Source organism: Aquarana catesbeiana, linkage group LG07, assembly GCF_042186555.1.
Source record: "Aquarana catesbeiana isolate 2022-GZ linkage group LG07, ASM4218655v1, whole genome shotgun sequence".
Taxonomy (NCBI): Eukaryota; Metazoa; Chordata; class Amphibia; order Anura; family Ranidae; genus Aquarana; species Aquarana catesbeiana.
Window position 1 is genome coordinate 125915109 of NC_133330.1, and position 24670 is coordinate 125939778.

The 24670-nt window shown below is 44.7% G+C and overlaps 1 protein-coding gene across 1 annotated transcript in view; it reads right to left on the minus strand.

Moving 5' to 3' along the window:
• POLDIP3 (DNA polymerase delta interacting protein 3) overlaps nucleotides 1-24670 on the minus strand; it is a gene marked incomplete in the record, with an annotated part of 573953 nt that overhangs the window by 366611 nt on the left and 182672 nt on the right. Inside the window, 1 exon segment of the mRNA XM_073592662.1 lies at nucleotides 19648-19711. Coding sequence (XP_073448763.1) covers nucleotides 19648-19711 — 64 coding nt within the window.

Genomic DNA, 24670 nt, shown 5'->3' on the forward strand with positions numbered 1-24670 from the left:
GGCCGGCGGGACGGTGAGATTTAAATATTGAATTGATAGGCGGTGTTTCCTAAGAGGGGAGGAGCCAGTGTGTCTCTATGGTGCTGCCCTGAAAGATGAATGGGGAAAAATGGACAGACTGTCAGGAGTTTGCAAAGGGCCTGAAATGCTGGAAACCTGATAGATATACTTGATAGTGTTGGCGGAGAAGGCCAACTCGCTGTGGAAAATTCAGCAAAAGCCTGAGCCATGCACCTGAGAAAATCTTCCAATCCTTGGTATAAATCTTCAAAGCATTCTGGATAATGAACCATTAGCCAGATCGATCCCTTGTGTCCGGAAAGTGACTAATCCATAACCAGCAGGGAGCAAGGAGGAACCGGTTTGCCAACCAGCTCTGCTCCCGGGTGCTGCTAGAAATTTGGAAGATTCAGTCAAGATAATGCATTGGCTGCGCCATTGTGATTCCCACTGATAAACTCTCCCAGGCAGTGAACTTTACGTCAGGCCTGACCATGTCAACCTACACACGAAGGACATGATGAGAAGGGACCCCGGTCTACCTAATTCATAATTTGACTGTGGCCAAATCATCCGTGAGAAACACTGAGCTCCCTGACCAACCAGTCCCCATGTGACTGTTACTGCCAGTATTGGGCAAATAATGAACGCCAAATTATTCGCAAACTTGGGCAGACGAACTTCTGAGAGCCAAGCACTCACATCCAAAGATGTCCGAAAATCAACTGAGTCAGCGGCGTCACTCCAAGAGACCTGCTTGCTGGTTTGTGGAATGAACATGGAAGTACCTTTCCAGACTCACAGGAACTGGTCCCACATGATTAAGTCGGGTCGTACCTCTGCTTGTAACCTGACAACCAAGTTAGAGTCCTGATGCAGGGGGAAGGAGGGCCTGTAACATGGAACAAAGGTCTATATTGGGGAATAATTCTCATGGCATGATTCCGTATTCCCAAGAGAGACTGTAAGCCCCCTTTTGAACAGACTGGGCATCGTACAACAGATGAATGGTCTGACTTATCTAACCAGTATCCCAAGCAACCGTGAGATTAAAACCGAGAGTGATGCCCAAAATGTGAAGACCCTGTGAGACTGCAGATCCCTGAGCAGTGACCAGGAAATCAACTGGATAAAATTATCCCCTGACCACCTTGCAGTTACCCAAGATCCAATGGAGTGCTTGATAAAGATGCCAAAAGCAAGGACTGCTTTTGACCGAAGGTTAACCGGGTGGGGAAATAACATTTACGCCATTTACCATGTCATACCCGAGGGCAGGACTGATAGGAAATGGCTACAAAGCATTGGCAATATCAGCTTTCCTGGATCGCTAGATCCAGAGATAAATACTTCAATGAAAAAACTGCCACGGGAATGAGGCAGACAAATCGTAATCAAACGATATAGGAAAAACTTGCCATTGACCACCCCGGTGGGTGGCACCTCCACATTCAGAACCATGGTGAAAGAAACGGAAAAAAGGCAAACCCCTTGGAAAATCCTGCTTCCAGTCTCATCGACAATGAAAGCATGACTGTCTGCTGAAGTCAAGCTACTACATTTGAAAGTTTCGGACGGGATAGTGAGGAAACTCCGTGTGAAGGCCTACTGACAATACCTCCAGCAGGAACTGTCTTAAGAGCAGGGATGAGTGGTCTTCTAAACAAGCTCCTAACCATGAAACATCCTTGGCTTAGTCATGACGAGACACGTGGACTTAAAAGCATACCCGACATACCCGCCAGAGTGCTAGGAAGAGCAGGAGCTGGGGATGCAGCTGATACTTCAAAATCTAAATGAAAGTATGCCCAGAAACATGTACTATGCTGGTGGAAGGGAATGGCTGAGACACATTTGAGAACAACAAACTGAAGAATACTGCCTTTCGAGCTGTGCCCAGGAAAGGAAACCACTGTGACAAAGCTTCGCTGTGAGCTTAGGTATAGTCCAACTCCTAATGATGGGGTGTCATCATGCTCTGAACCCCCACGTGGGTTGGAGGGATGAGCACGAACTAGTCATCTTTCGAAACGTGTGACAAATCTAAGGAAACACAAAACTAGAGAAAGTGACAACAGACAATCAGAACATGAAAAACAACAACATCCTTCAGTGCCTAAGTATATGGACGTAGGTGCAGTAATGACAAGACCAACAGCGTGTGTATATGAACCCAATGACAACCACAACCCTAGTGTATGCAGTAAGTGAGCCCGAGTAAGCTGCAGCGCAAAGACAGGTAATTAAAAACTAACACTTAGGGCTGATGTACCCACAGACCGTGGTGGGTAGTCGTACAGGTGTAATTAAATGAACGTGCAACGTATGGACGTATGGTATACGGCGAGATGATTGTGGTCCAACAATCAATTAAAAAACGAAACCTCAGGACGTGGCCTGGACATGGCTGAGTGAAGCTGCTTTTTCTGTGAGCTCCCGACCTAGGCCTCCTATCCCCGACTTTTGAGACATCAGATCGGTATGAAATCAGCTAAAAAATATAAAAACGAGAGCAGCAACTAAAGGGACTCCCTCAAACAAGAGCTCCGGAGAAATCCGTCGATACCTCAGACACCCACAAGAACTCTCCCCCGGAGCTAGAGTTGCTGCGCCACAAGGCTCCCCACGTGAAGTCACAGAGAAGGCCTCTACCAGCCTGTCTGCGGATCCCTCTGGGAAGCCTGGTTTGTCATCAGAGACACCGAAAACCCCTATACTGAAAGATATGGATTCAAGACACTCTCCAGAACCGGCCCCGGTGGACCGAGAAATACGAGCGCTACTGCAAGCCCTCCCCACTAAAAACAGACATTGAGGCGATGATACTCCGCTTAGAGGAGACATACAGGAGGTACGAGGGGAAGTATCCAGCCTTTCAGACAGAGTAACTACAGGAGAAACAGCGGTGTCCTCACTGGAAGACAGGTGTCAGCACAGGAGCGCTCCCGGGACCAATACAGAGATAATGCAATATCCCTTCAACTACACCTCGAAGATATCGAGGACCGGAGCCGCCGGAACAACCTGCGGCTCAGGGGGATCCCGGAGACTACAAACCCGGAGAGCCTCGCAGAGACAGTCAAAGGGATCTTTCACACCATTCTGGATGACACGGATATTGACATTGAACTTGATAGGGTCCATAGAACCCTGGGACCAAGATCGACGGACCCAAACAACCCACGCGATGTGGTGTGTAGATTACACCGATACACTCAAAAAGAGAACATTCTTCGTCGCGCCTGGGAACACGGAGATGTTGACACAAATGGCTCACAAGTTCGTGTCCTACCTGATTTATCAAGGGCCACCCTGAGACGCCGAGCCATGCTGCGACCCCTCCTTGATTTAGCGAAACAGAAGGGTTTCACCTACCACTGGGACTACCCTTTGTCAGTGACATTCCACAAGGATGCTGCTGCGTTTACCCTACAGACCACAGCGGACCTCCCGGCGCTCTTCCGCTATTTGGAAGCAGAACCGATACAAATCCCGGACTGGCTGCAAATCCTACCACGTCCACCGGGCAGATCGGGCTTCGCAGCCGCTCGCGGTCCGCTCCCACCATGACAGCGAGGCAGGAGAAGGCACCGATCCGTCTCAGGTGAAGCCTCACGTGAGTAAATCCCAGGAGGTGGGTCCCCATCAGCCAACTCACTCTTTCCCCAAGGCCCCTGCGAAAATCTCCCTCTGCCAGTGCCCCCCAGGAAAATAACATTGTTCCGGAGCAGTATCCCGGGCCTGACAAATGGAGACACATGGAGGTAGGGGGCTATCTTTTGACCTCCCCCCCTCATGTTGCTTGGACACAGGGAAAAGACTTATTGCCTACACAGACATGGACAAGGGTCACAGGCGTCTGACAAGTGATTTATATCATACAGTACCAGCCCAAACTGTTTGAGTGGGAAACTGCCCGGATCATAGTCTTTGAGGGAAACGGGGGTCGCTGCTTATTTTCATAATTCCCCATGTTGCCACACTGCCTATTTTCTGCAGAGACTGCGACAGTTTGGAAAAGAAAACCCCCCGAGGGAGACTACCATGGTCCCTGCTCAACGGCGCTACATAAGTGGCACGAAAGACCTTGGGAGGCCTACTACTTAAACTTTGGAGTATGGTTTGAGGGGGAGGGGGGAGGGGACCGCTTCTTACAAGCCCCAGAAATCACCTGTTACATTTTTGTTGGTCACTTGAACACCATGAGGGGTTAAACTCGGGGTCTACAAGAGGTTTATAAAATACAGGTCACTCTGGGGCATGACCCGGTTTTAGAACCAGGTTAAAGGGTGTTTTTGAAGAAGTTATGGGACCCTCTAGTTATGCTAGACGAGGAATGTTATCTGAGTTTATTACTACAACTTCTTCCTCTTATTTTTGCACTGTTATTCACGTTTGAATCGTTTACTGCTAAAAGCCATATCTAAGCCATTTTGTGTCTTTTATATGTTTTATTTGTTGCTTGATAAAAATTGTTTTACCGATTTGAAACATGACTTTTACACTTGCTGGGGATGGGCGGTGGGCTTGGGGGCTCCTTCCTCAGCTAGGTTTATCCACTCCCCCACTTAGGACGGCGCTATACACCCAGACCTTTTATGGGTAGCGCTTTAGCAAGGGCTTTTCTTCTTGCACTTTTAGTACCCTTATACGCTGCACACTTCTGTGACAGCCTTCTAATCTTCTGATATTTTTATTTATTTTTTGATTTTGTTTTCTGTTCCTCTATACTTATCTATTTGTCTATTACTGACTCACCGTCTATATCTTTAACTCTCTATCCCCCCCCATTCGCGAGCATGGACGCTTTAAACATTGTGTCTTTAAATGCAAAGGGATTGAACACACCAGAAAAAAGACGAATGTTGCTTCATGACATGAGACGCTTGAGAGCTGATATCATCCTACTACAGGAAACACACTTTAGGGAAAACTCCATACCAATACTCAAGAACAAATATTATCCCATCGTATACCATTCCACTAATACCCAAGCAAAATCCAGAGGGGTCTCGATCCTAATTTCAGCTAAAATACCTTGGAAATGCCTATATATGAAAACAGACTTAAAAGGATAATACCTATTCCTCAAAGGCCAGATAGGAGACATAAAGGTGACCCTTGCTAATCTCTATGCCCCAAACGATCACCAAGACACGTTCATAACGAGAAGTCTAAAACAGCTTATACCTTTTACGGAAGGACAACTAATCATAGGGGGTGACTTGAACACTCCCTTAACGCCGACTGAAGATACATCCTCAGGCAGGTCATCGACCTCCCGAGACTCATGCAAACGCATTAGTACAGCTTTACACTCAGCACAACTGATAGATGTATGGCGACTCTTCCATCCCGGAGAGAGGGACTACACGTTCTTCTCTCGGCCTCACCAGTCGTACTCCCGCATTGACTACTTTTTAGTCCCCCACAGAAAGTTACAGGCAATTATAAACACCACGATAGAACCCATCACATGGTCGGACCACGCCCCGATCACAATGCGCTATGCCATTGCAGGAATACACATGCCACAACGCTCACCATGGAGATTGAATGAGAGCCTCCTGTTAGACCCGTTGGTCCTTGCAGATGTGACAAAGGAGATTGGACAATACTTTGATTCCAACAACACCCCTGACAGTGATGTAGGCCTGATATAGGAGGCAAACAAGGCCGTGATCCGAGGGACACTTATTAAAACACGGCTCTAGATTAAAAAGACAAAGAACAGAACAATTAACTACACTCCTCCAGAAACTTCAGACATTAGAAACGAAACATAAAATGACCCCTACGAGAGAAATAGGTACCGAGCTTGACATTATCCGCAAACAGGTCATAGACCTGCTACACTTTAAGGCCAAAGCAGCACTTCAGATCTGCCGGACAAAAACATATGAGTCCACTAACAAATGTGGGAGGATGCTGGCTCTGTCCCTACAACAACAGAAATTAGCATCGTACATACCACAAATTGTTACCCCATCCGGACAGAAGGTATCCCTACCAAAACAAATCACCAAAGAATTCAGAGCTTACTATAAATCTTTATATAACTTAACCACAACGCAGCCTACCACAGACGCTACAACAGAATACATAACCTCCTCACTGATGCCGACCTTACCTGTTGAAACAAAAGACATACTTGAGGAACCCATCACATTATCCGAAATCCAACTAGCTCTCCGGGGCACTAAACAAGGAAAAGCTCCGGGTCCAGATGGTTTGACTACAACATATTATAGAACCTTTCTACCCTCCCTTGGACAGCATCTGACCAAATTATTTAATGACCTGGGATCAGGCTCGAAACTACACACCTCCACGTTACAAGCGCAGATATCAGTAATACCAAAAGAAGGTAAAGACCCAACCCAATGCGGCAGCTACCGCCCGATTTCCTTCTTAAATACCGACCTCAAACTCTTCACCAAAATTATAGCCTCACGACTGCAACAACACCTCCCACATCTAATACACCTAGATCAAGTTGGTTTTATTCCGACAAGGGAGGCTAGGGACAACACCATTAAGGTCCTGAACCTACTCCACATAGCAAATATTAATAAAACGCCCTGTGTATTTCTCAGTACCGACGTTTGATCGGATTCAATGGCGATTCCTATTTGAGACACTGAAACACATAGGAGCGGGTGAAAAAATGTTTAATTGGATTTCAGCAGCATACACAAACCCATCTGCTAGAGTCAGAGCTAATGGTGTTGTCTCAGAACCGTTCCCAATTTCCAACGGAACCAGACAGGGTTGCCCACTATCACCCTTACTTTTTGCTCTCTCACTGGAACCTTTTTTATGCCATGTGAGATTAAACCCAGATATCACAGGAATAGCGGTGCAGGGCTTGTAACAAAGTATCTGCTTATGCGGACGAGCTGATGTTCTCCATCACGAATCCAATCATCTCCCTCCCCAACTTAATGAAAGAATTCGAGATTTATGGACGCCTTTCCAACCTGAAAATAAATTTTAACAAATCTGAAGCAATGGGAATAGAAATACCACCACCTCAAATTATAAATCTTAAAAACAGTTTCAACCTAAAATGGACAAATTCGGCTTTGAAGTACCTAGGAACCTACATCACCCTGAAACTACCCCAACTATTTAAATTCAATTTCCCACCCCTATTGAAATCGGTTCAAAAATTACTACACAACTGGAACAATGGCCTACATTCTTGGTTTGGCCAATGTAATATATTGAAAAATGATGATCCTGCCCAAATTCTTGTACCTCCTACAGGCTCTACCAATTCATATACCCGCAACCTACTTTAAACAAATACACTCCACATTACTTTCTTTCCTGTGGGCCGGAAAAAGACCCCGACTCCCTAGGAAAACACTCACTTCCAAAACAATACGGAGGGCTAGCCTTGCCGGAGATCAAAACATATTACCATGCAATACACTTGAGTAGGCTCATTGATTGGTGCCGACATAAGGAGACCAAGTTATGGCCACAAATAGAGCAAGCACAAACTGTGGTCCCACTTCACAGAGCCCCATGGTGCAGTTCAACACTCCCCTCTCACCTCAGACGCCAACCCCTGATTGTTAACACCATTAAAGTATGCTCACGTCTCCTCATACAAACACCTCTCTCCACCAAAAACTCACCACTGAGACCTATAATAGGTAATCCTCAATTTGAGCCCGGCTTGACAGACTCTAAGTTCCTCAATCTGAAAGAATCAGGGAAACACCAAGCCTCCCATTTTAGTGCTCTGGGTAGATGGGTTACACTTACTGACCTCTCAGATCCAAATGGCCCATACCGTCTGAACTTTTTGAGATCACGACAACTTTCACACTTTCTCAACAGCATGACTCCTCCGACTACAAACAGTGACCCTCTCACTACTTTTGAAGAACTTTGTACAGAATCCGGAGTGATACTACACACGCTCTCCCTGACGTATAACTTGTTAATTACTCCTCCTGAAGACTACCAACACCCCAGTTTCAACAAATGGGAAAGAGATCTAAATTGCCACTTTAATGCGCACGAACGAACACATATCCTCCAATTTATACATAAATCTTCCATTTGTACCAAGTTCCAAGAGACCAACTACAAAATCTTTACACGCTGGTACAAAACCCCAGCAGTGCTACACAAAATATTTCCTGGGGCTACGGACTTATGTTGGAGATGCCAGCAAGACACAGGCACATTACTTCATATTTTTTGGTCATGCCCCCAGTTACGGAACTTTTGGGGAGAAGTTCGCCAAATAGCTCAAAAATTTATGGACTGTCATGTTCCGGACGATCCGGCATATTTTCTTCTACATGTTAATAACACCCCTTCACGTATATATAAAAAATCAGTAATCCGCCATTTACTTGATGCAGCCAAGGCCTGTATCCCTCTTAATTGGAAATCCCCCCAACCGCCTTCCATCGCTCTTTGGCTCAAAAAAATAGATGAAATCAGTAAATTTGAAGATCTGGTGCTCTCGAACCAAAACAAGAGTGAAACATACTCCAAGACATGGCGGTTGTGCAATATGTTTCAATATTCAGAGGAAGGACAAAACCTCAGAAGAGGAAACTCGGGTATCTGATTGACGCTGGCAGGGATAACAGTGGGTTTTTATACCACAACGTTGTTCAGCTACACGATATACAGATTTGAACAGATGGTTTGGATGCTCCATGCTCGCAAATACCCGTATCCCTTCCCCCCCTTCTCCCCCATCTCTCTCTCTCCCTCAACTATTACTTTATTTCTATTGGTTCTCACACCGGACCGGGTTATTAGAACCGGATCGGTATTTCTTCTTCTTTGTAATCTGCTCTTTAAGAAAATGTGAAAATAGAAGGAAGCAGGGCATTTGGAAATACATTTCGGTATCCGGATACATTTATCCTAATCAGATAACCACACTACAACAGAGATATACGTCAAATGTTGTGGATACCATCTGGAATATTTTATTTTATATCTTGAAAGCCATTTCTTATATAAGTGTCCTGATAATGTTTTAGCTCTAACCAGTGGTGTATTTAGGTTTTGTGCTGCCCTAGGCCCGACTAAGCTCGCGCACCCCCTAATTTAAATATGACCCACCCCTTCCTGTCAAGGCCACACCTCTTCCTTTTAAAGATCCGCCCTGTCATCTTCATGGGAAGAGGACAGAGGGACACCACAGGAGGACGACAGAGAGGGATGCCGCATTTTTTCATTTGGGGGGTAAGGGGATATGTGCTGGGTGCTTTGGGAGGGGAGCATCAGACCCCCCCCCCCCCACTAGCACATATCCTCTCCCCTCTTAAAGCACCCAGCACATATCCCATTACCCCCCTCCCCTCATCCATGTGTGCATCTGTTATCTGCCCCCCTTCCCGGTTACTGTGTTCCCCTCCACTGTAAACTATACACAGACCTCAGACCGGCAGCGTGGCTTTTGCACTGAAGTCGTGTCCCTCCTCTGTGGCTCCTCCTCCTCCTGACTGTGTACACTAGAACATTAGAGCCGAAAAGGAGGAGGAGCCGAGGCGTGTGTGTGGCTGACAGTGGGGAGAGAGGTGGTGGCTGCTACGAAAAGCTGATCGGCGCTTGTGGGACCCCAGGTGACAGATGTCCTGGGTGCCCACGCTAGCGTACCCTGCATGGCCAGTTACCGAAGCTCAGTGCCAGAACTTGTTGTGGGCTCCGGGACAGTGGCGTCACTAGGTTTGGTGTCACCTGGTGCGGTAAAAATTGTGTCCCCCCTTTAATTTTTGGACTGGAGGCCCAGCGTTGGAGCTCATTTTGGCGGTCAATAAGGCCTAGGGGATATCAGGTTAGGCGCTTCCTAATGGCTCAGTCCCTGGGAACAGTAATGGATAATGGCCAACAGGCTCTCTTACCAGACCCGGTGAAACTGTGGTGTGATCCCTCCGGCTGGACGTTCGCTCACTCTGGGTTGCCCAGGCTGACTAGTCAGTAGTGTAGCATGTCTGTACCCTGGCAGTGGCTTCATCTTTCTCCCCCTCTGGTGGTGCAGATACAGCGTGGCTCTCTCTTTGGTGGTGCGGGAAAAGCGTGACTCTCTGGTGGCGTGGCTCCCTGTCTGGTGGTGCAGGTACAGAGTGGATCTCTGTTGGTGCAGGAAAAGCATGGCTCTCTCTCTGGTGGTGCAGGTACAGTGTGGCTCCCTCTCTGGTGGTGCGGGAACAATGTGGCTCCCTCTCTGGTGGTGCGGGAACAATGTGGCTCCCTCTCTGGTGGTGCGGGAACAGCGTGGTGCTCTCTGGTGGTGCGGGTACAGCGTGGTGCTCTCTGGTGGTGCGGGTACAGCGTGGTGCTCTCTGGTGGTGCGGGTACAGCGTGGTGCTCTCTGGTGGTGCGGGTACAGCGTGGTGCTCTCTGGTGGTGCGGGTACAGCGTGGTGCTCTCTGGTGGTGCGGGTACAGCGTGGTGCTCTCTGGTGGTGCGGGTACAGCGTGGTGCTCTCTGGTGGTGCGGGTACAGCGTGGTGCTCTCTGGTGGTGCGGGTACAGCGTGGTGCTCTCTGGTGGTGCGGGTACAGCGTGGTGCTCTCTGGTGGTGCGGGTACAGCGTGGTGCTCTCTGGTGGTGCGGGTACAGCGTGGTGCTCTCTGGTGGTGCGGGTACAGCGTGGTGCTCTCTGGTGGTGCGGGTACAGCGTGGTGCTCTCTGGTGGTGCGGGTACAGCGTGGTGCTCTCTGGTGGTGCGGGTACAGCGTGGTGCTCTCTGGTGGTGCGGGTACAGCGTGGTGCTCTCTGGTGGTGCGGGTACAGCGTGGTGCTCTCTGGTGGTGCGGGTACAGCGTGGTGCTCTCTGGTGGTGCGGGTACAGCGTGGTGCTCTCTGGTGGTGCGGGTACAGCGTGGTGCTCTCTGGTGGTGCGGGTACAGTGTGGTGCTCTCTGGTGGTGCGGGTACAGCGTGGTTCTCTCTGGTGGTGCGGGTACAGCGTGGTTCTCTCTGGTGGTGCGGGTACAGCGTGGTTCTCTCTGGTGGTGCGGGTACAGCGTGGTTCTCTCTGGTGGTGCGGGTACAGCGTGGTTCTCTCTGGTGGTGCGGGTACAGCATGGATCTCTCTCTGGCTTCCCCAGCACAGTACTCTTTTTCTCCTCCTGTAACCCCCCCCCCCCCCCAGCAGAATGCATGCATGCTGGGGGCTTTAGCATGATGTCTGTGGACTACTTTTCCCATGATTCCCCCGGAGTCTTCTGATTGGCCCTCTGCTGTGTCCTTAGATGCAGACAAGCAAATAAAATGTTTCCACCGCTCAGGCTGACACTGACCCAGGTGTAAGTAGAAGTTTCAGAGCAGAAGAGCTCCAGGTGCTGGCTGAATGCTAGGCAAAGCAGGCTTGAATGGAGGAGAAGATTTGGATGCCGCACACTGGATGTAGTCAAAAAACTTCACTTTATTGAAAAAATGAGATCATCAAAACAACAAGACTGTCATGCAGAAAGTACAGGTAAGCTGACGCGTTTCGCACTCAGGACTGAGTGCTTACTCATAGCTAACAAATATTAAAAAGACAAACTCTTATATAGCTCAATGGAGTATCACATGATTGCCCAATTAGATGGTCATTGAGTCTCAGCTGGAAGCCAATTTAATGAGGTCTCGGCATCTGCTGGCTATTTGGTGTGTTAACTGATTGAGAAATGTTTTCAAAACCGTGACATGTAAATAGATGACAAAGAATGTGAAAAAAGATGTGTATATGTACATATGTAGGCAAAAAATATATATGTGTGTGTATATATATATATATATATATATATATATATATATATATAGTGAATCCTATCAATAAACGTGTATATAATAATGAATGTACTTCTATAACGTGTATATATGAAAAGTGATAAGTATCAAAAAAAGGGGTTACTATTAAGTGAAAGGAAAAAATGTGTAAAAAATATTTCTCATTAAAAAAAGAGAAAATACATTGATAAAAATATTCAGACAACGTGCAAAGTAAATGTGAAGAGTGAATGTAATGAAACTATATGTGAACAAAATATATAAATATGATGAGACTCTCTATAATATGCCGGTGAAGTGGATGAAGCTCTCTATAATAAGCCGGAATACTACAGGTGAAATATAGAGCAATGTGACCTGAAATAATGCGTGATATGCCCGCGGTTGATAACAAGGTACATATAGGGCCCTATAATAATAAAAATAAACTGTGGGATTCAAAGACATAAAATCACGCTGATAAAGGTTGCCCTGATCTGGTCAAATGGCAGTGATATATGCAGGGTCCCAGTAGACTGACTTGTAACGTAATGATTCTAAATGATGAGCCTGGCCGAGAGCAGGGTGTGTGTAGAATTTCAAGGATGAAGCAGCGGTGTTCAAAGTAATAGAACGCCGCTAGTCTGTGTCACACTAAATGTCTAGATGGAATTATAGTGATGGTAATAAAGTTGGTAGAGGTCTCGGCCAGTCACCCAAGTTTAAGGGATCACAAAAAGGGACAAATGAAAAACAAGTAAGATACTATAGGCTGGGATACGAAGACATAAAATCACGCTGATCAGGGTAGCCCTGATCTGGTCAAATGGCAGTGATATATGCAGGGTCCCAGTAGACTGACTTGTAGCGTAGTGATTCTAAATGTTAAAATATGTTAGTTTGTGATCCGTCTCGGGTGGCTCATATAAAAGCATGTCTCAGTATATGTGTGTCAGCAAATGCCAAGACCTCCAAACAAAACATATTGGAATAATACATCTTATGAATCCACTAATACAATACTCATATATTAACACCGGCAAGTGAAACAGATGAAAACAGGCATATAATGATCGACGTGAATCCAATCTATGAAGACGATGAGAAGAAATGTTATAATGCTGCATTCTAAAGAAAAACAACTACATATTCATATTGCAACATTACACTCACAAAATAAGCACTAAACACAAACGATACAATGTATGTCAGTTTATGTACATATAAATAAGCTTAATATATCTGAATTATGATCCCAAGGTGTCCAAAAAAATATCTATATGGACAACAGGGTGTACAAAATGTGAACAAATAAAAATAAATAAATGAATAAAATAAAATAAGGTAAAAAAAGTGTGAAAACATATTGTGTAAAAACCTAATATATATATCAGGTGTTTCCTACACAACTAGAAAGATGTATAGGACAATGAAAGTTTCCATATATATCTATGTAATGAAAAATGAGCTGGAATAAAAGTAATAATAATGAAATAAAATTGTGAACCTCATGATACAAATCATGAATAATTATCAAAAGAAAACGATAAAAAAGGTAGATATAATAACACAGAAATGTGTAGAAAACGAAATAGAATAAAACTATTTATCTCAATATTGTCGCGATATGCATCCTCAGATAAAATTAACTTGTACTTTGGTCAGGTATATAAAACACCCGAACATGATGGATATCGCGAAACAATAAAAGATATTGTATATTGCTATTATTAATATGACCTTTTGCATACATCTATTGTTGGCCATGGTTCCCTGGGAATTCCTGCTCTGCCATAGTTACTATACTGAGTATGCAGAGTAGGGGAACTTGTCGGGCATATATACCAATCAAGGTGGTAAATATTATATATTCATGTATAAGATTGGATATGTTTGTACATAGGCCCCAATGGTCAATAGATGGAAAAAACTCCTATTTTGGCATCATCTGACCGGAACACAAAACAAGAGGAAATAGAAAATGGCTGACAAAACGTGAAAATGTAAAAAATGAACATGAAATGTTCTTTATAAGGACTCATGATAGTGTAGGTGTTATGACCATGTTCAAACAGTATAGGAAAGAGCCAAGCGAGTTAATTCCCCCTCCACCAACCTCTGAAATACATCAAGATCTTTGCCCCTGGATGCCACTGGGTAAAAATCAGATTTAAATCTGATTATTAGTTTTTACTGTAAATCAGTGGGATCCATGGGGGGTGGATCCGAATCATCTGCAAGTGTTATTAAATCTTGCAGTGCACACACTTCATTAAAAGAGATAGGTGAAGGGGGAGACTAACCTGATTCGCCAAAGTTCCCTGGAACGTCCTCTTCTCTAGAACCACCAAAGTGTTTCTTAAGTGTTAATAAGCGAGAAAACCTGTTAACGTCCAAAATAGTGTGAAATAAATCAAAATGTCTATTAGGGCTAAAATTAAGGCCTTTTGATAGAAGGTTGATCTCCTCTTCATTTAAAAGTCTCTTTGAGATATTAAATACGGTGAAACTCATTTCTTCATTTTGCCTCTCAAGCTGTAATGTGAGTTGTTTGGAGTTCTTGTGTCTCCTACCGCCCCTTCTTGTTTTTTTATGGACGATTTTTTCCTCTTGGTGTAACCCGACCTGCAAGGGTTTCCAGCGTTGGTGTGGTTGTTGCTTCTGTTTGTTTCCACAGAACCTATAGACCTGTCTAGAGAAGAGTCTGACATAGTGCGTGCCAGGGAATTGTCGGCTAGGTCGCTCTCTTGGTCAGAGAAGCTGACCTGTTTGCCGCGGATTCTCTGTGACCGATTGTAGGAAAACACCGGTCTTTTCCGAATGTAAACTTTATTGTTCTCATAATCATTTTTATCCCGGGCCATTTTGCCTCTCTTACTGGCGATCACTGATTTTTCCATTTTGTCTAATTTGTTGCTCAAGCGGCTGTCCAGGTCTGTAAAAGCTGCCATGTTTTGTGAAGAGGCAAGTTCAGACTGGATGAAAGACATGTCAGATTGTAGTACCTCTATTTCTTTGGTTTTAGAGGCAATGAGAATATTTATTAGTTTGAATGAACAGGTGTCCAAGGTGTCAGTCCATTCTTTTTTGAGGTCATCATTGGACAGCTCTGAGGTAGGAAATTTTTGTGACTGGCCGAGACCTCTACCAACTTTATTACCATCACTATAATTCCATCTAGACATTTAGTGTGACACAGACTAGCGGTGTTCTATTACTTTGAACACCGCTGCTTCATCCTTGAAATTCTACACACACCCTACTCTCGGCCAGGCTCATCATTTAGAATCATTACGTTACAAGTCAGTCTACTGGGACCCTGCATATATCACTGCCATTTGACCAGATATAGCAACCTTTATCAGCGTGATTTTATGTCTTTGAATCCCACAGTTTATTTTTATTATTATAGGGCCCTATATGTACCTTGTTATCAACCGTGGGCATATCACGCATTATTTCAGGTCACATTGCTCTATATTTCACCTGTAGTATTCCGGCTTATTATAGAGAGCTTCATCCACTTCACCGGCATATTATAGAGAGTCTCATCATATTTATATATTTTGTTCACATATAGTTTCATTACATTCACTCTTCACATTTACTTTGCACGTTGTCTGAATATTTTTATCAATATATTTTCTCTTTTTTTAATGAGAAATATTTTTTACACATTTTTTCCTTTCACTTAATAGTAACCCCTTTTTTTGATACTTATCACTTTTCATATATACACGTTATAGAAGTACATTCATTATTATATACAAGTTTATTGATAGGATTCAATATATATATATATATATATATATATATATATATATATATATATATATATATATATATATATATATACACACACATATATATTTTTTGCCTACACATGTACATATACACATCTTTTTTCACATTCTTTGTCATCTATTTACATGTCACGGTTTTGAAAACATTTCTCAATCAGTTAACACACCAAATAGCCAGCAGATGCCGAGACCTCATTAAATTGGCTTCCAGCTGAGACTCAATGACCATCTAATTGGGCAATCATGTGATACTCCATTGAGCTATATAAGAGTTTGTCTTTTTAATATTTGTTAGCTATGAGTAAGCACTCAGTCCTGAGTGCGAAACGCGTCAGCTTACCTGTACTTTCTGCATGACAGTCTTGTTGTTTTGATGATCCCATTTTTTCAATAAAGTGAAGTTTTTTGACTACATCCAGTGTGCGGCATCCAAATCTTCTCCTCCATTCAAGCCTGCTTGGCCCTCTGCTGTGGCCAATTATGGGGAGGGAAACAGCAGTCAGGAAGCTGGGTGGCGGCACAGGGAAACCAATTAGAGCTGCTCTCTCTCTCTTCGGCTGACAGAAAGGGGAGGGGGGCGAGCGGGGGAGATACACAGACAACCCGCATCTCTCCTCTCCCTGTCACAAGCTGCTGCTCAATTTACCAGAGAACTGCCCCGCTTGCCCCCCCCTCCCCTTTCTGTCAGCCGAAGAGAGAAAGAGCGTCTCTAATTGGTTTCCCTGCGCCGCCGCCCAGCTTCCTGACCGCTGTTTCCCTCCCCATGATTGGCCACAGCAGAGGGCCATTCAGAGAGAGAATCAAGGCTTCACAGGGGCGGCTTGACGGCTTTCTGGATCCCTACACACACGCGACGCCACTCCTAAGCTGTAAAGCTGTACTCCCCTGATGGTGGCCCTGTTGTGCGGGAAGAGGGCGCAGGTGCCATTCTCGGGGGGGGGGGGGCCCTTTTGCCGCCCCCCTGCAAAGTGCTGCCCTAGGCCTGGGCCTTGTTGGCCTAGGCCATAACACAGCACTGGCTCTAACTAAAGAAGCTTCATATTCTCCCTCCATAATATATTCAGCAATATTCCAATGTAATGCTTTTACATAATGTTTATGGTGAATTATTATGTTACTAGCTTTGTTATCTGAGTACATGTATACCTGTTTCCTGAAATAAATAAAAAATTAAAAAAAAAAAAACGAAACCTCAGCCCGTATGGATCTATAGACGTGACAGATCCTGAAATGTGGGCACTAGCTAACTATACCCGGGTATACAATGCATTAACTGAACAAAAGTACGATGAGACATGGAAATGCATATGAGGGTGGAAACGACTGCTGGTGTTGTGTCGTACCTACATGATACCCAAAGACGAAACACAGATAAAATGCGCCCTAATGAGAACCGATGAAAAATGAGCCTACCTGTATGCCAGCCCTATATCCGTGGGACATGGAAGCTGAGCCCCCAACAGACCATGGTGGGTAGATATGAACGTCAGGATGGAACGAACACTGTGAACATGCAGTATGCCCGATGCTCAAGTGACAGAACTTAGAAATGATCATATGCCTTGCATGAGGTGAAGAATGACAACCCCGCCCCCCATTGAGCTCGGGGTGACCGGACCCAAGCAATGCGCCCCTAACCCTTGTGACTATGAACAGCTCAATGAGCAGTATCACAGTGGTGTGGAGCTGCTGTGGAAGTCCTAGTGCAACACTTTGCAGCTGAGAGGCTATAAGCAACCGTGCAACTATCAGCCACAGCACAACCTCTCCTGAGCGAAAGGCACTGCGGGCCTGCAACCCCCCACCCCAAAACTGTTGCAGCCCTTAACCGAGCAGAGGTCCTGACAACCCTCAGGACTACTGATGACACCAGATGCCACCCCAGCATGACAGAAATGCCATGCCCGCAATGCCATGAAAAAATGCCATGAGCGTAAGGAGATGAAAAAGATGTGACAGAAATTATGAAAAGATCGACCTCCCCCTTACATGATAAATGCATGACATAGTGACAGCAACAGTAACACCCCCCCCCCCCCCCCCCCCAGAGTAACCAGCAGGAAGATTAAAATACTCTCTGCTGCAGATAGTTGATCTGGGAACACCACCACCCCTGTGACCACTACAATTGCAGCCTATAAGCTGAGTAGCCACAATACCTGCCTCCACCTCCTCCTTACCCAGTCTGACAAGAACCCACCTGTATGTGCCTCCACTTCCTAAAACATGCCTGCATGAAGCAACATGAGGCTGATGCACAACACTGACTTGCAAATGATGGATGAGGAGTTGCGCAGCCATGCTGCTGAACTACAAGTCTCAGTCCAGTGCCTCTTTCCTCCGATGCTCCTAGTTCCACAGCACCCAACAGAACAGAGTCCCAACTGTACTGTGTTGCCTTCATCCCAACACCCCAACTTGCTGCCACCACCACCAGATTGCTGCAACCCCTGTCATGTGCCTGATACAGCGCAGCGTGCACAGCCTCTGCTGTGGGCAGAACCACCAGCTGGACCTGCAACAATCTCCGAAGCCCTGTGTAGTCTGGACACCCCCACAGAAACCCTGCAGAACCCCCCCCAAGAACGACCACAGCAGTGACACCTAACTCTCCACTGCTCCCCAGCTACAGGCTGACTGATGCCTCACCTACCTCCCATTAAACGCCGGCATGTTTTATAGACGACCCACTCTTCATTGTCTCCAGTAACGTGGATAGTTTGGATGATTGGTTGCTTTATATGAAAAATAATTTGAATTTACGGTTTACGGGAAATTGGGACCCCAAGCCTATTGAATTTCTAAATGTTTTACTAATGGGCAAAGGAAGTAAACTAGTCTCTAGCCTGTATAGAAAAACATCCTCCAGCAATGCCCTTTTGAGAGCAGATTCCAGTCCCCCTAAACACACCAGTGGGCCAATTTCTGACATTAAGCCTAAGTTCACGATGACAGCGGGATTGAAATCGGGCGATCTCATACCCGCATGTCAGTCCGACTTCAGAGAACTTATTTTTGGAATCTGTGCGGAGCTGCAAATGCAGCGTAGCAACGATTCGGACGGTGCCATTGCCGGCAATAGCCGCCAATTTGGCATGTCAAATCGCATGCCAAATCACATCACTGTGAACCTAGGCTCAAGCATATTTGTAGCGAGGGTGCAGAGGTTAAGAAGGAGGTGGTGCATATGACTTGGAGGATAGTGCTTTGAGGATAGGGCTACTCTACACCTGTCCTCAACAGGGCCATTAACATTGCTAAGAGTACCCCACAGGATAATTTGCTGCAGGAAAGGAATAAAAACAATACTTCTCAGCAGAATAATGCTCCTGTGTTCTCCACTCCTTTTAAGTTCTGAGTTTCGCAAAATCAGGAAAACTGTCCTTAAATATTTACATGTATTATTGAATGATCCTGTGTAAGTCCAGATTTTATCTCAAGGAGTGAAGACCATTTCCCGCAGGTTCCCATTCTAGGTAGGACACTGTATGCCAGTTTATATTCTTGTAAAAAACTCTTTTCACATTGGTTGCAGTTCAAGGGCACTTTTCAGTGCGGTATGAATGGATGCTCGTGTTGCCCCCACATTAAGAGGGGGGACACGATGCATTCAACCATAATAAACAATTTAAGATTCTTTTTATCAACTGCAACACCAGGTATTGAGTGTATATATATATATATATATATATATATATATATATATATATATATATATATATATATATATATATATATATATATATATATATATATATACACACACACACACACACACATAGTTGCGCTCATAAGTTTACATGCCCTGGCAGAATTTATGATTTCTTGGCCATTTTTCAGAGAATATGAATGATAACACAAAAAAATTCTTTCATTTGTGGGTAGTGTTTGGCTGAAACCATTTATTATCAATCAACTGTTCACTGTTTTTAAATCATAATGGCAACAGAAACTGCCCAAATGACCCTGATCAAAAGTTTACATACCCTTACCCTGGTAATTTTGGCCTGATAACATGCACACAAGTTGACACAAAGGAGTTTGAATGGCTGTTAAAAGGTAACCATCCTCACCTGTGATCTGTTTGCGCGTGTGCGTGTGTGTAAAAGGTAACCGTTTCTGGACTCCTTGCATCTTTCACCCAGTGCTGCACTGATGTTTCTGGATTCTGAGTCATGGGGAAAGCAAAAGAATTGTCAAAGGATCTGTGGGAAAAGGTAGTTGAACTATATAAAACAGGAAAAGGATATAAAAAGATATCCAAAGAATTGGGAATGTCAATCAGCAGTGTTCAAACTCTAGAGCTGGCCGACAGCACTGGGAGAGCCAGCCGACAGCACTGGGAGAGCCAGCGGGCGGGCCGACAGCATGCCACAAGTTTCTGGAAAATGACAAACTTTATTTTATTTTTTTACACAAATTTGTCACTTAAATGATATATTGCTCACACATGCCATGGGTAAATATTTGTTTTATCTAGCTGTATTTACTAGTGCAGCCTGTAACATTCAAGTGAAAGATAAACACCTACATAAGTGGTCATCAAACCTGTCTTCAGGGCCCACTAACAGGCCAGGTTTTATGTATTACCTTGGGGAGATGCAGACTGGAAAAAGAATCACCCCCCCCCCCTGCCCCCCCCAAACAGGATATTACCACCACCATGCTTTACTGTAGGAATGGTGTTATTTGGACGGTGAGCTGTATAGTATTTCCGCCAGACATATTGTTTGATTTTGGTGGCAAGTTACATTTTTGTCTCATCTAACCATAACACCCTTTTCCATGTAGCCACAGAATATTCGAGGTGTGTGTAAGATGGTTAGATGAGACAAATTTAATTATTTGGCCTCAACACCAAATAATACTGTATGTCTGGCAGAAATCCAGTACTGCTCACCATCCACATAACACCATTCCCACATAAAGCATGGAGGTGGCTATATCCTATTATGGAGGTGTTTCTCTGCAGTGGGGACTGGAGCACTTGTCAGGACAGAAAGAAAAATGGCTAGGGCAAATAGCATGAAATTTTGCAGACCTCTGCTAGAAAGTTGTCAATGGGAAGGTGGTTTACATTCCAACATGACAATGACCTAAGCACATGGCAAAAATGACCACATAGTGGTTGGAAAAAAAAGTGAGTGTCCTTCCATGGTTTAGTCAGAGTCCAGATTTTAGGTGATTTTTAAAAAAAAAATTCTATTAAAACATATACTTACCCGCTCTGTGCAGTGGTTTTGCACAGGGCAGCCTGGATCCGCCTCTTCTCTGTGCCTGGCTGGAGCTCCTGGCGAGTGCCCCACAACAAGCAGCTTGCTATGGGGGCACCCCAGCCGCAGCTCCGTGTATCCATTTAGATACAGAGCCAGTCTGGCCCCGCTATCCTCATTTGATTGACAGCAGCAGGAGCCAATGGCACTGCTGTTGTGTCTTAGCCTATCAGGAGGGAGAGTCACAGATGACCAAGGCATTCGTAGACATTGATGGATCGTGAGGGGGTTCAGGTAAGTATTAGGGGGCTGCTGCACACAGAAGGCTTTTTATCTTAATGCATAGAATGCAATAAAGTGTTACTAAACCCACAACAGTGAAATCTATATGCAGAATAGAATGCATGTTATACTCACTGTGGAACTGAAAGGGATAATCCTCTGTATTGTGTAAAAAGGCTCTTTGATCCTGTATGGAGAGATCCTCCCCCTTCTGCAGGGTATCTTGGCAGGGCCAGATAAGACAGTCAGAGAAACAAGGCTGCACATGCTTAGTTGGTCTCTATTGCTGAAGAGAACATTTCCTTGTTGAGCTGAGCTATTCAGGTCACATGATATTGACATCACACGTGTGTGTGTGTGTGTGTGTGTGTGTGTGTGTGTGTGTGTGTGTGTGTGTGTGTGTGTGTGTGTGTGTGTGTGTGTGTGTACAGATCCTAAATGACAGCCCAGTGCCTCCCTTCTTCTCCATGCCCAGTAACAAAAAAAAAAAAAAAAAAGAAACACAGTGGGTGGGATGTCACATCTTGATTCATGGATGATCTGCCTCCCATAACAGCATGAGGACACAGGCTGTAGTTGAAATCTCCTCTTACCTGAACACTCAGCATTTAGGCAGACCCTGCAGTTTATCACATGACCATGGTATACAGATCAGTCAAAAAGGTAAATAGTGGCAGTATTTTATTGTAAAAAGTTTATTTATAAGCTGGGGGCGGGTGAACTACTTTCATATTACTGGGTTTGGTAACACAGCCATTTTATAAACATTGGATGCCATTGTGCAGGAATCCCCCTGTGCCCTTGTTAAGCTGGCTGAAGACACAGAACATCTATAACACAAGGACTACCCCACTTTTCTCTCCACCCGCCCCATTAAAGGAGTTTGAGTAAAGACCTGCCCATATTAATGGGGATCTTTTCTCAGAAACCAAAATGTTATATTTTGGGTTATCTGTTGGAATACTTGTGTGTTTCAGTGGTTCTTTGGACTTGTGGCATCAGGGGTTGAAGGGAGTAGTCTGACAAAGATGGTCATTCTCCTTCCCTTTTCTACCCAAGTCACTGGTTGCTACTATCCGTTTTACTGAAATTCTATATGCATAGCCTTCTCGTTTATGTGTGCTTAGAGTTTAATATTAACAGGATATTTGTCAAAGCAGTTTTTCTTTGCTCTATTTGTAGAACTCTGAGGCTCGGTTCACACTAGGGGCGGCACGACTTGCAGGTCACCTCACCGAGGTGACCTGCACACGACATCCACGGCGACTTGCAAAATGACTTCTGTATAGAAGTCTATGCAAGTCGCCTCAAGTCGCCCCAAAAGAAGTACAGGAACCTTTTTCTAAGTCGGAGCGACTTGCGTCGCTCCTATTAGAACGGTTCCATTGTACAGAACGGGAGGCGACTTGTCAGGCGACTAGGTCGCCTGACAAGTCGCCCCTGTGTGAACCGGCACTTAGTAAAATACTTGATTACTTTGTCACAGTCTGGTGTCTGTGTAATAGTATTGCCCTTATTAATATATGTCTGAACCCTGTCTGTAAGTGGTGTCGAGAAATTTACAGGGTCAGGGCAACCTTTAGGGCCAATTATCTTTAAGCTGCCCTCACGGGGGTGCTGCTACACCAGGATAGTACAAAAAAAAAATGAAAAAAAAAAAAAAATGAAAAAAAAAAAAAATGAAAAATTTTGTTTGGATGCAGCATTGCATGACCGCGCAATTGTCAAAGTAGTGCAGCACTGAATAGCAAAAAATGGCCTAGTTAGGAAGGGGGGTAAATCTTCCGGAGGTCAAGTGGTAAAAAAATAAATAAATAAATAATAAATTGTCACCAGTCAGTGGTCCTGATTACCACCACACCTGTTGTGGCGGTAAAAATTAAGAAAGTGACAAATAAGTAAAAAAAAAATACAACTTAAAAAAAACTCGTTATGCCTCTCACTAAATACCTTGGATTGTTTACTTTCCAAAAAGGGGTCATTTGGGGGATATTTGTACTATCCTGGCATTTTCAGTCCTCAAGAAATGATAGGCCATCAGTATTGATCGATTTCACATGTACAAAGCAGTCCAAGTTACAAACACCCAAAGTTTCGAACGACACTTTTGAACGGAGGCGGCAAGATGTCACTGCCAGCCATTTGCACACCATGCTGGTCCCGGATACTGCCGAGCAGCCATCTTGCAGCGCTGGACACATCCCACACTGCAGTACTGCATAGCCACAAGCGTCACAAATATAAGACTGCATGCCCGGAAGTGCCAAAAACATCACTGCACTACCAGTAGTGCCTGGAACCTGTGGAGCTGGCGAGATTACAGTACTGTACTCTGTGCCCACTACTATTGGGAGTATGCCCTGTACTTGTAACTTCCATGATAGCAGGACGGTTACTATACAGTATGTTCCAGCATGAGCTCATGTCATCTGCCTATGTGCGTTTGTATACCATCTGTTTTTTTACTGTTAATACTGTAGTTGGTCAAGGCCTTTTTTTGGCATTTATACTGCTTGGTCCTTACTACAACTAACCTTCTGGGTCTCTTCTAGCCCTGTTTTTTGTACTGGATCCCATGGTGGTGGACAGCTCTTGAGGGTCAGGGACCACTGCTGCTGCAGGCTGATGATACACAAGGGGGTATATCCAACTGACGAGCCTTATATCTTGTCACCACAGTGAGTGTTTTTATACACTACCGTACCTGTTGTATTAGAATACATTTTTAATATATTGGATTCCGGCTATACTGTTTTTTCTTCTTGTTCAAATCAGCCGTGCATTCCACGTTTTTTGTTTTCACCCTACAATTATGCCTCAGATAAAAAGAAATCTGATGCAAGAGCTGGTGGATAAAGCAAGGAACAGAACCACCATCACCATGAAAAATAAAAATAAATAATACAGAGATCAGAGAAAGATTTAACTCCATCATCCATTGGCAGAGAATGTGGCTACAATCGGCCAATCACAACAATTTTAAAAAATAAAAGTAGAATAAACGGAGCATGTTAAAGGCCATACCCCAATGCATGCTACGATTATTACCAATCAACGCAGTGGTTTAACCACTTGCTGACAACCTTCCGCATATATATTGCGGCAAGGCGGTTCGGCTGCGCAAACCGATGTACTTGTACAGCGGTCCGTGCATGTGGTATTATGGCAGTGCGCCAGCGGACTATGTCCGCAGACCACTGTGATCGCGGTTTAGTGAGGCAGAATGGGGATCTGCCTATGTAAACAAGGCGGATCCCTGTTCCGACAGGGAACAACGCAGATCTGCTATTCCCAGAGATCAGGAATAGCGATCTCTGTTGTCCCAGCAAGCCCATCCCCCACAGTTAAAACAGACCCAGTGAACACAGCTAACCCCTTGATCACCCCCTAGCATTAACTTTCGCTGTCGGTGTCATTTATACATTGATCAGTGCATTTTTTTTAGCACTGATCACTGTGATAAGGTCACTGGCCCCCAAAAAGGGTCACTTGAGGTCTGATTTGTCCGCCACAATGTTGCAGTCCCACTAAAAATCGCAGATTGCTGCCATTATTAGTAAAAACAAAAAATTACAAAAAAAAAGTCCAAATCTACCCCCTATTTTGTAGATGCTGTAACTTTTGCGCAAACC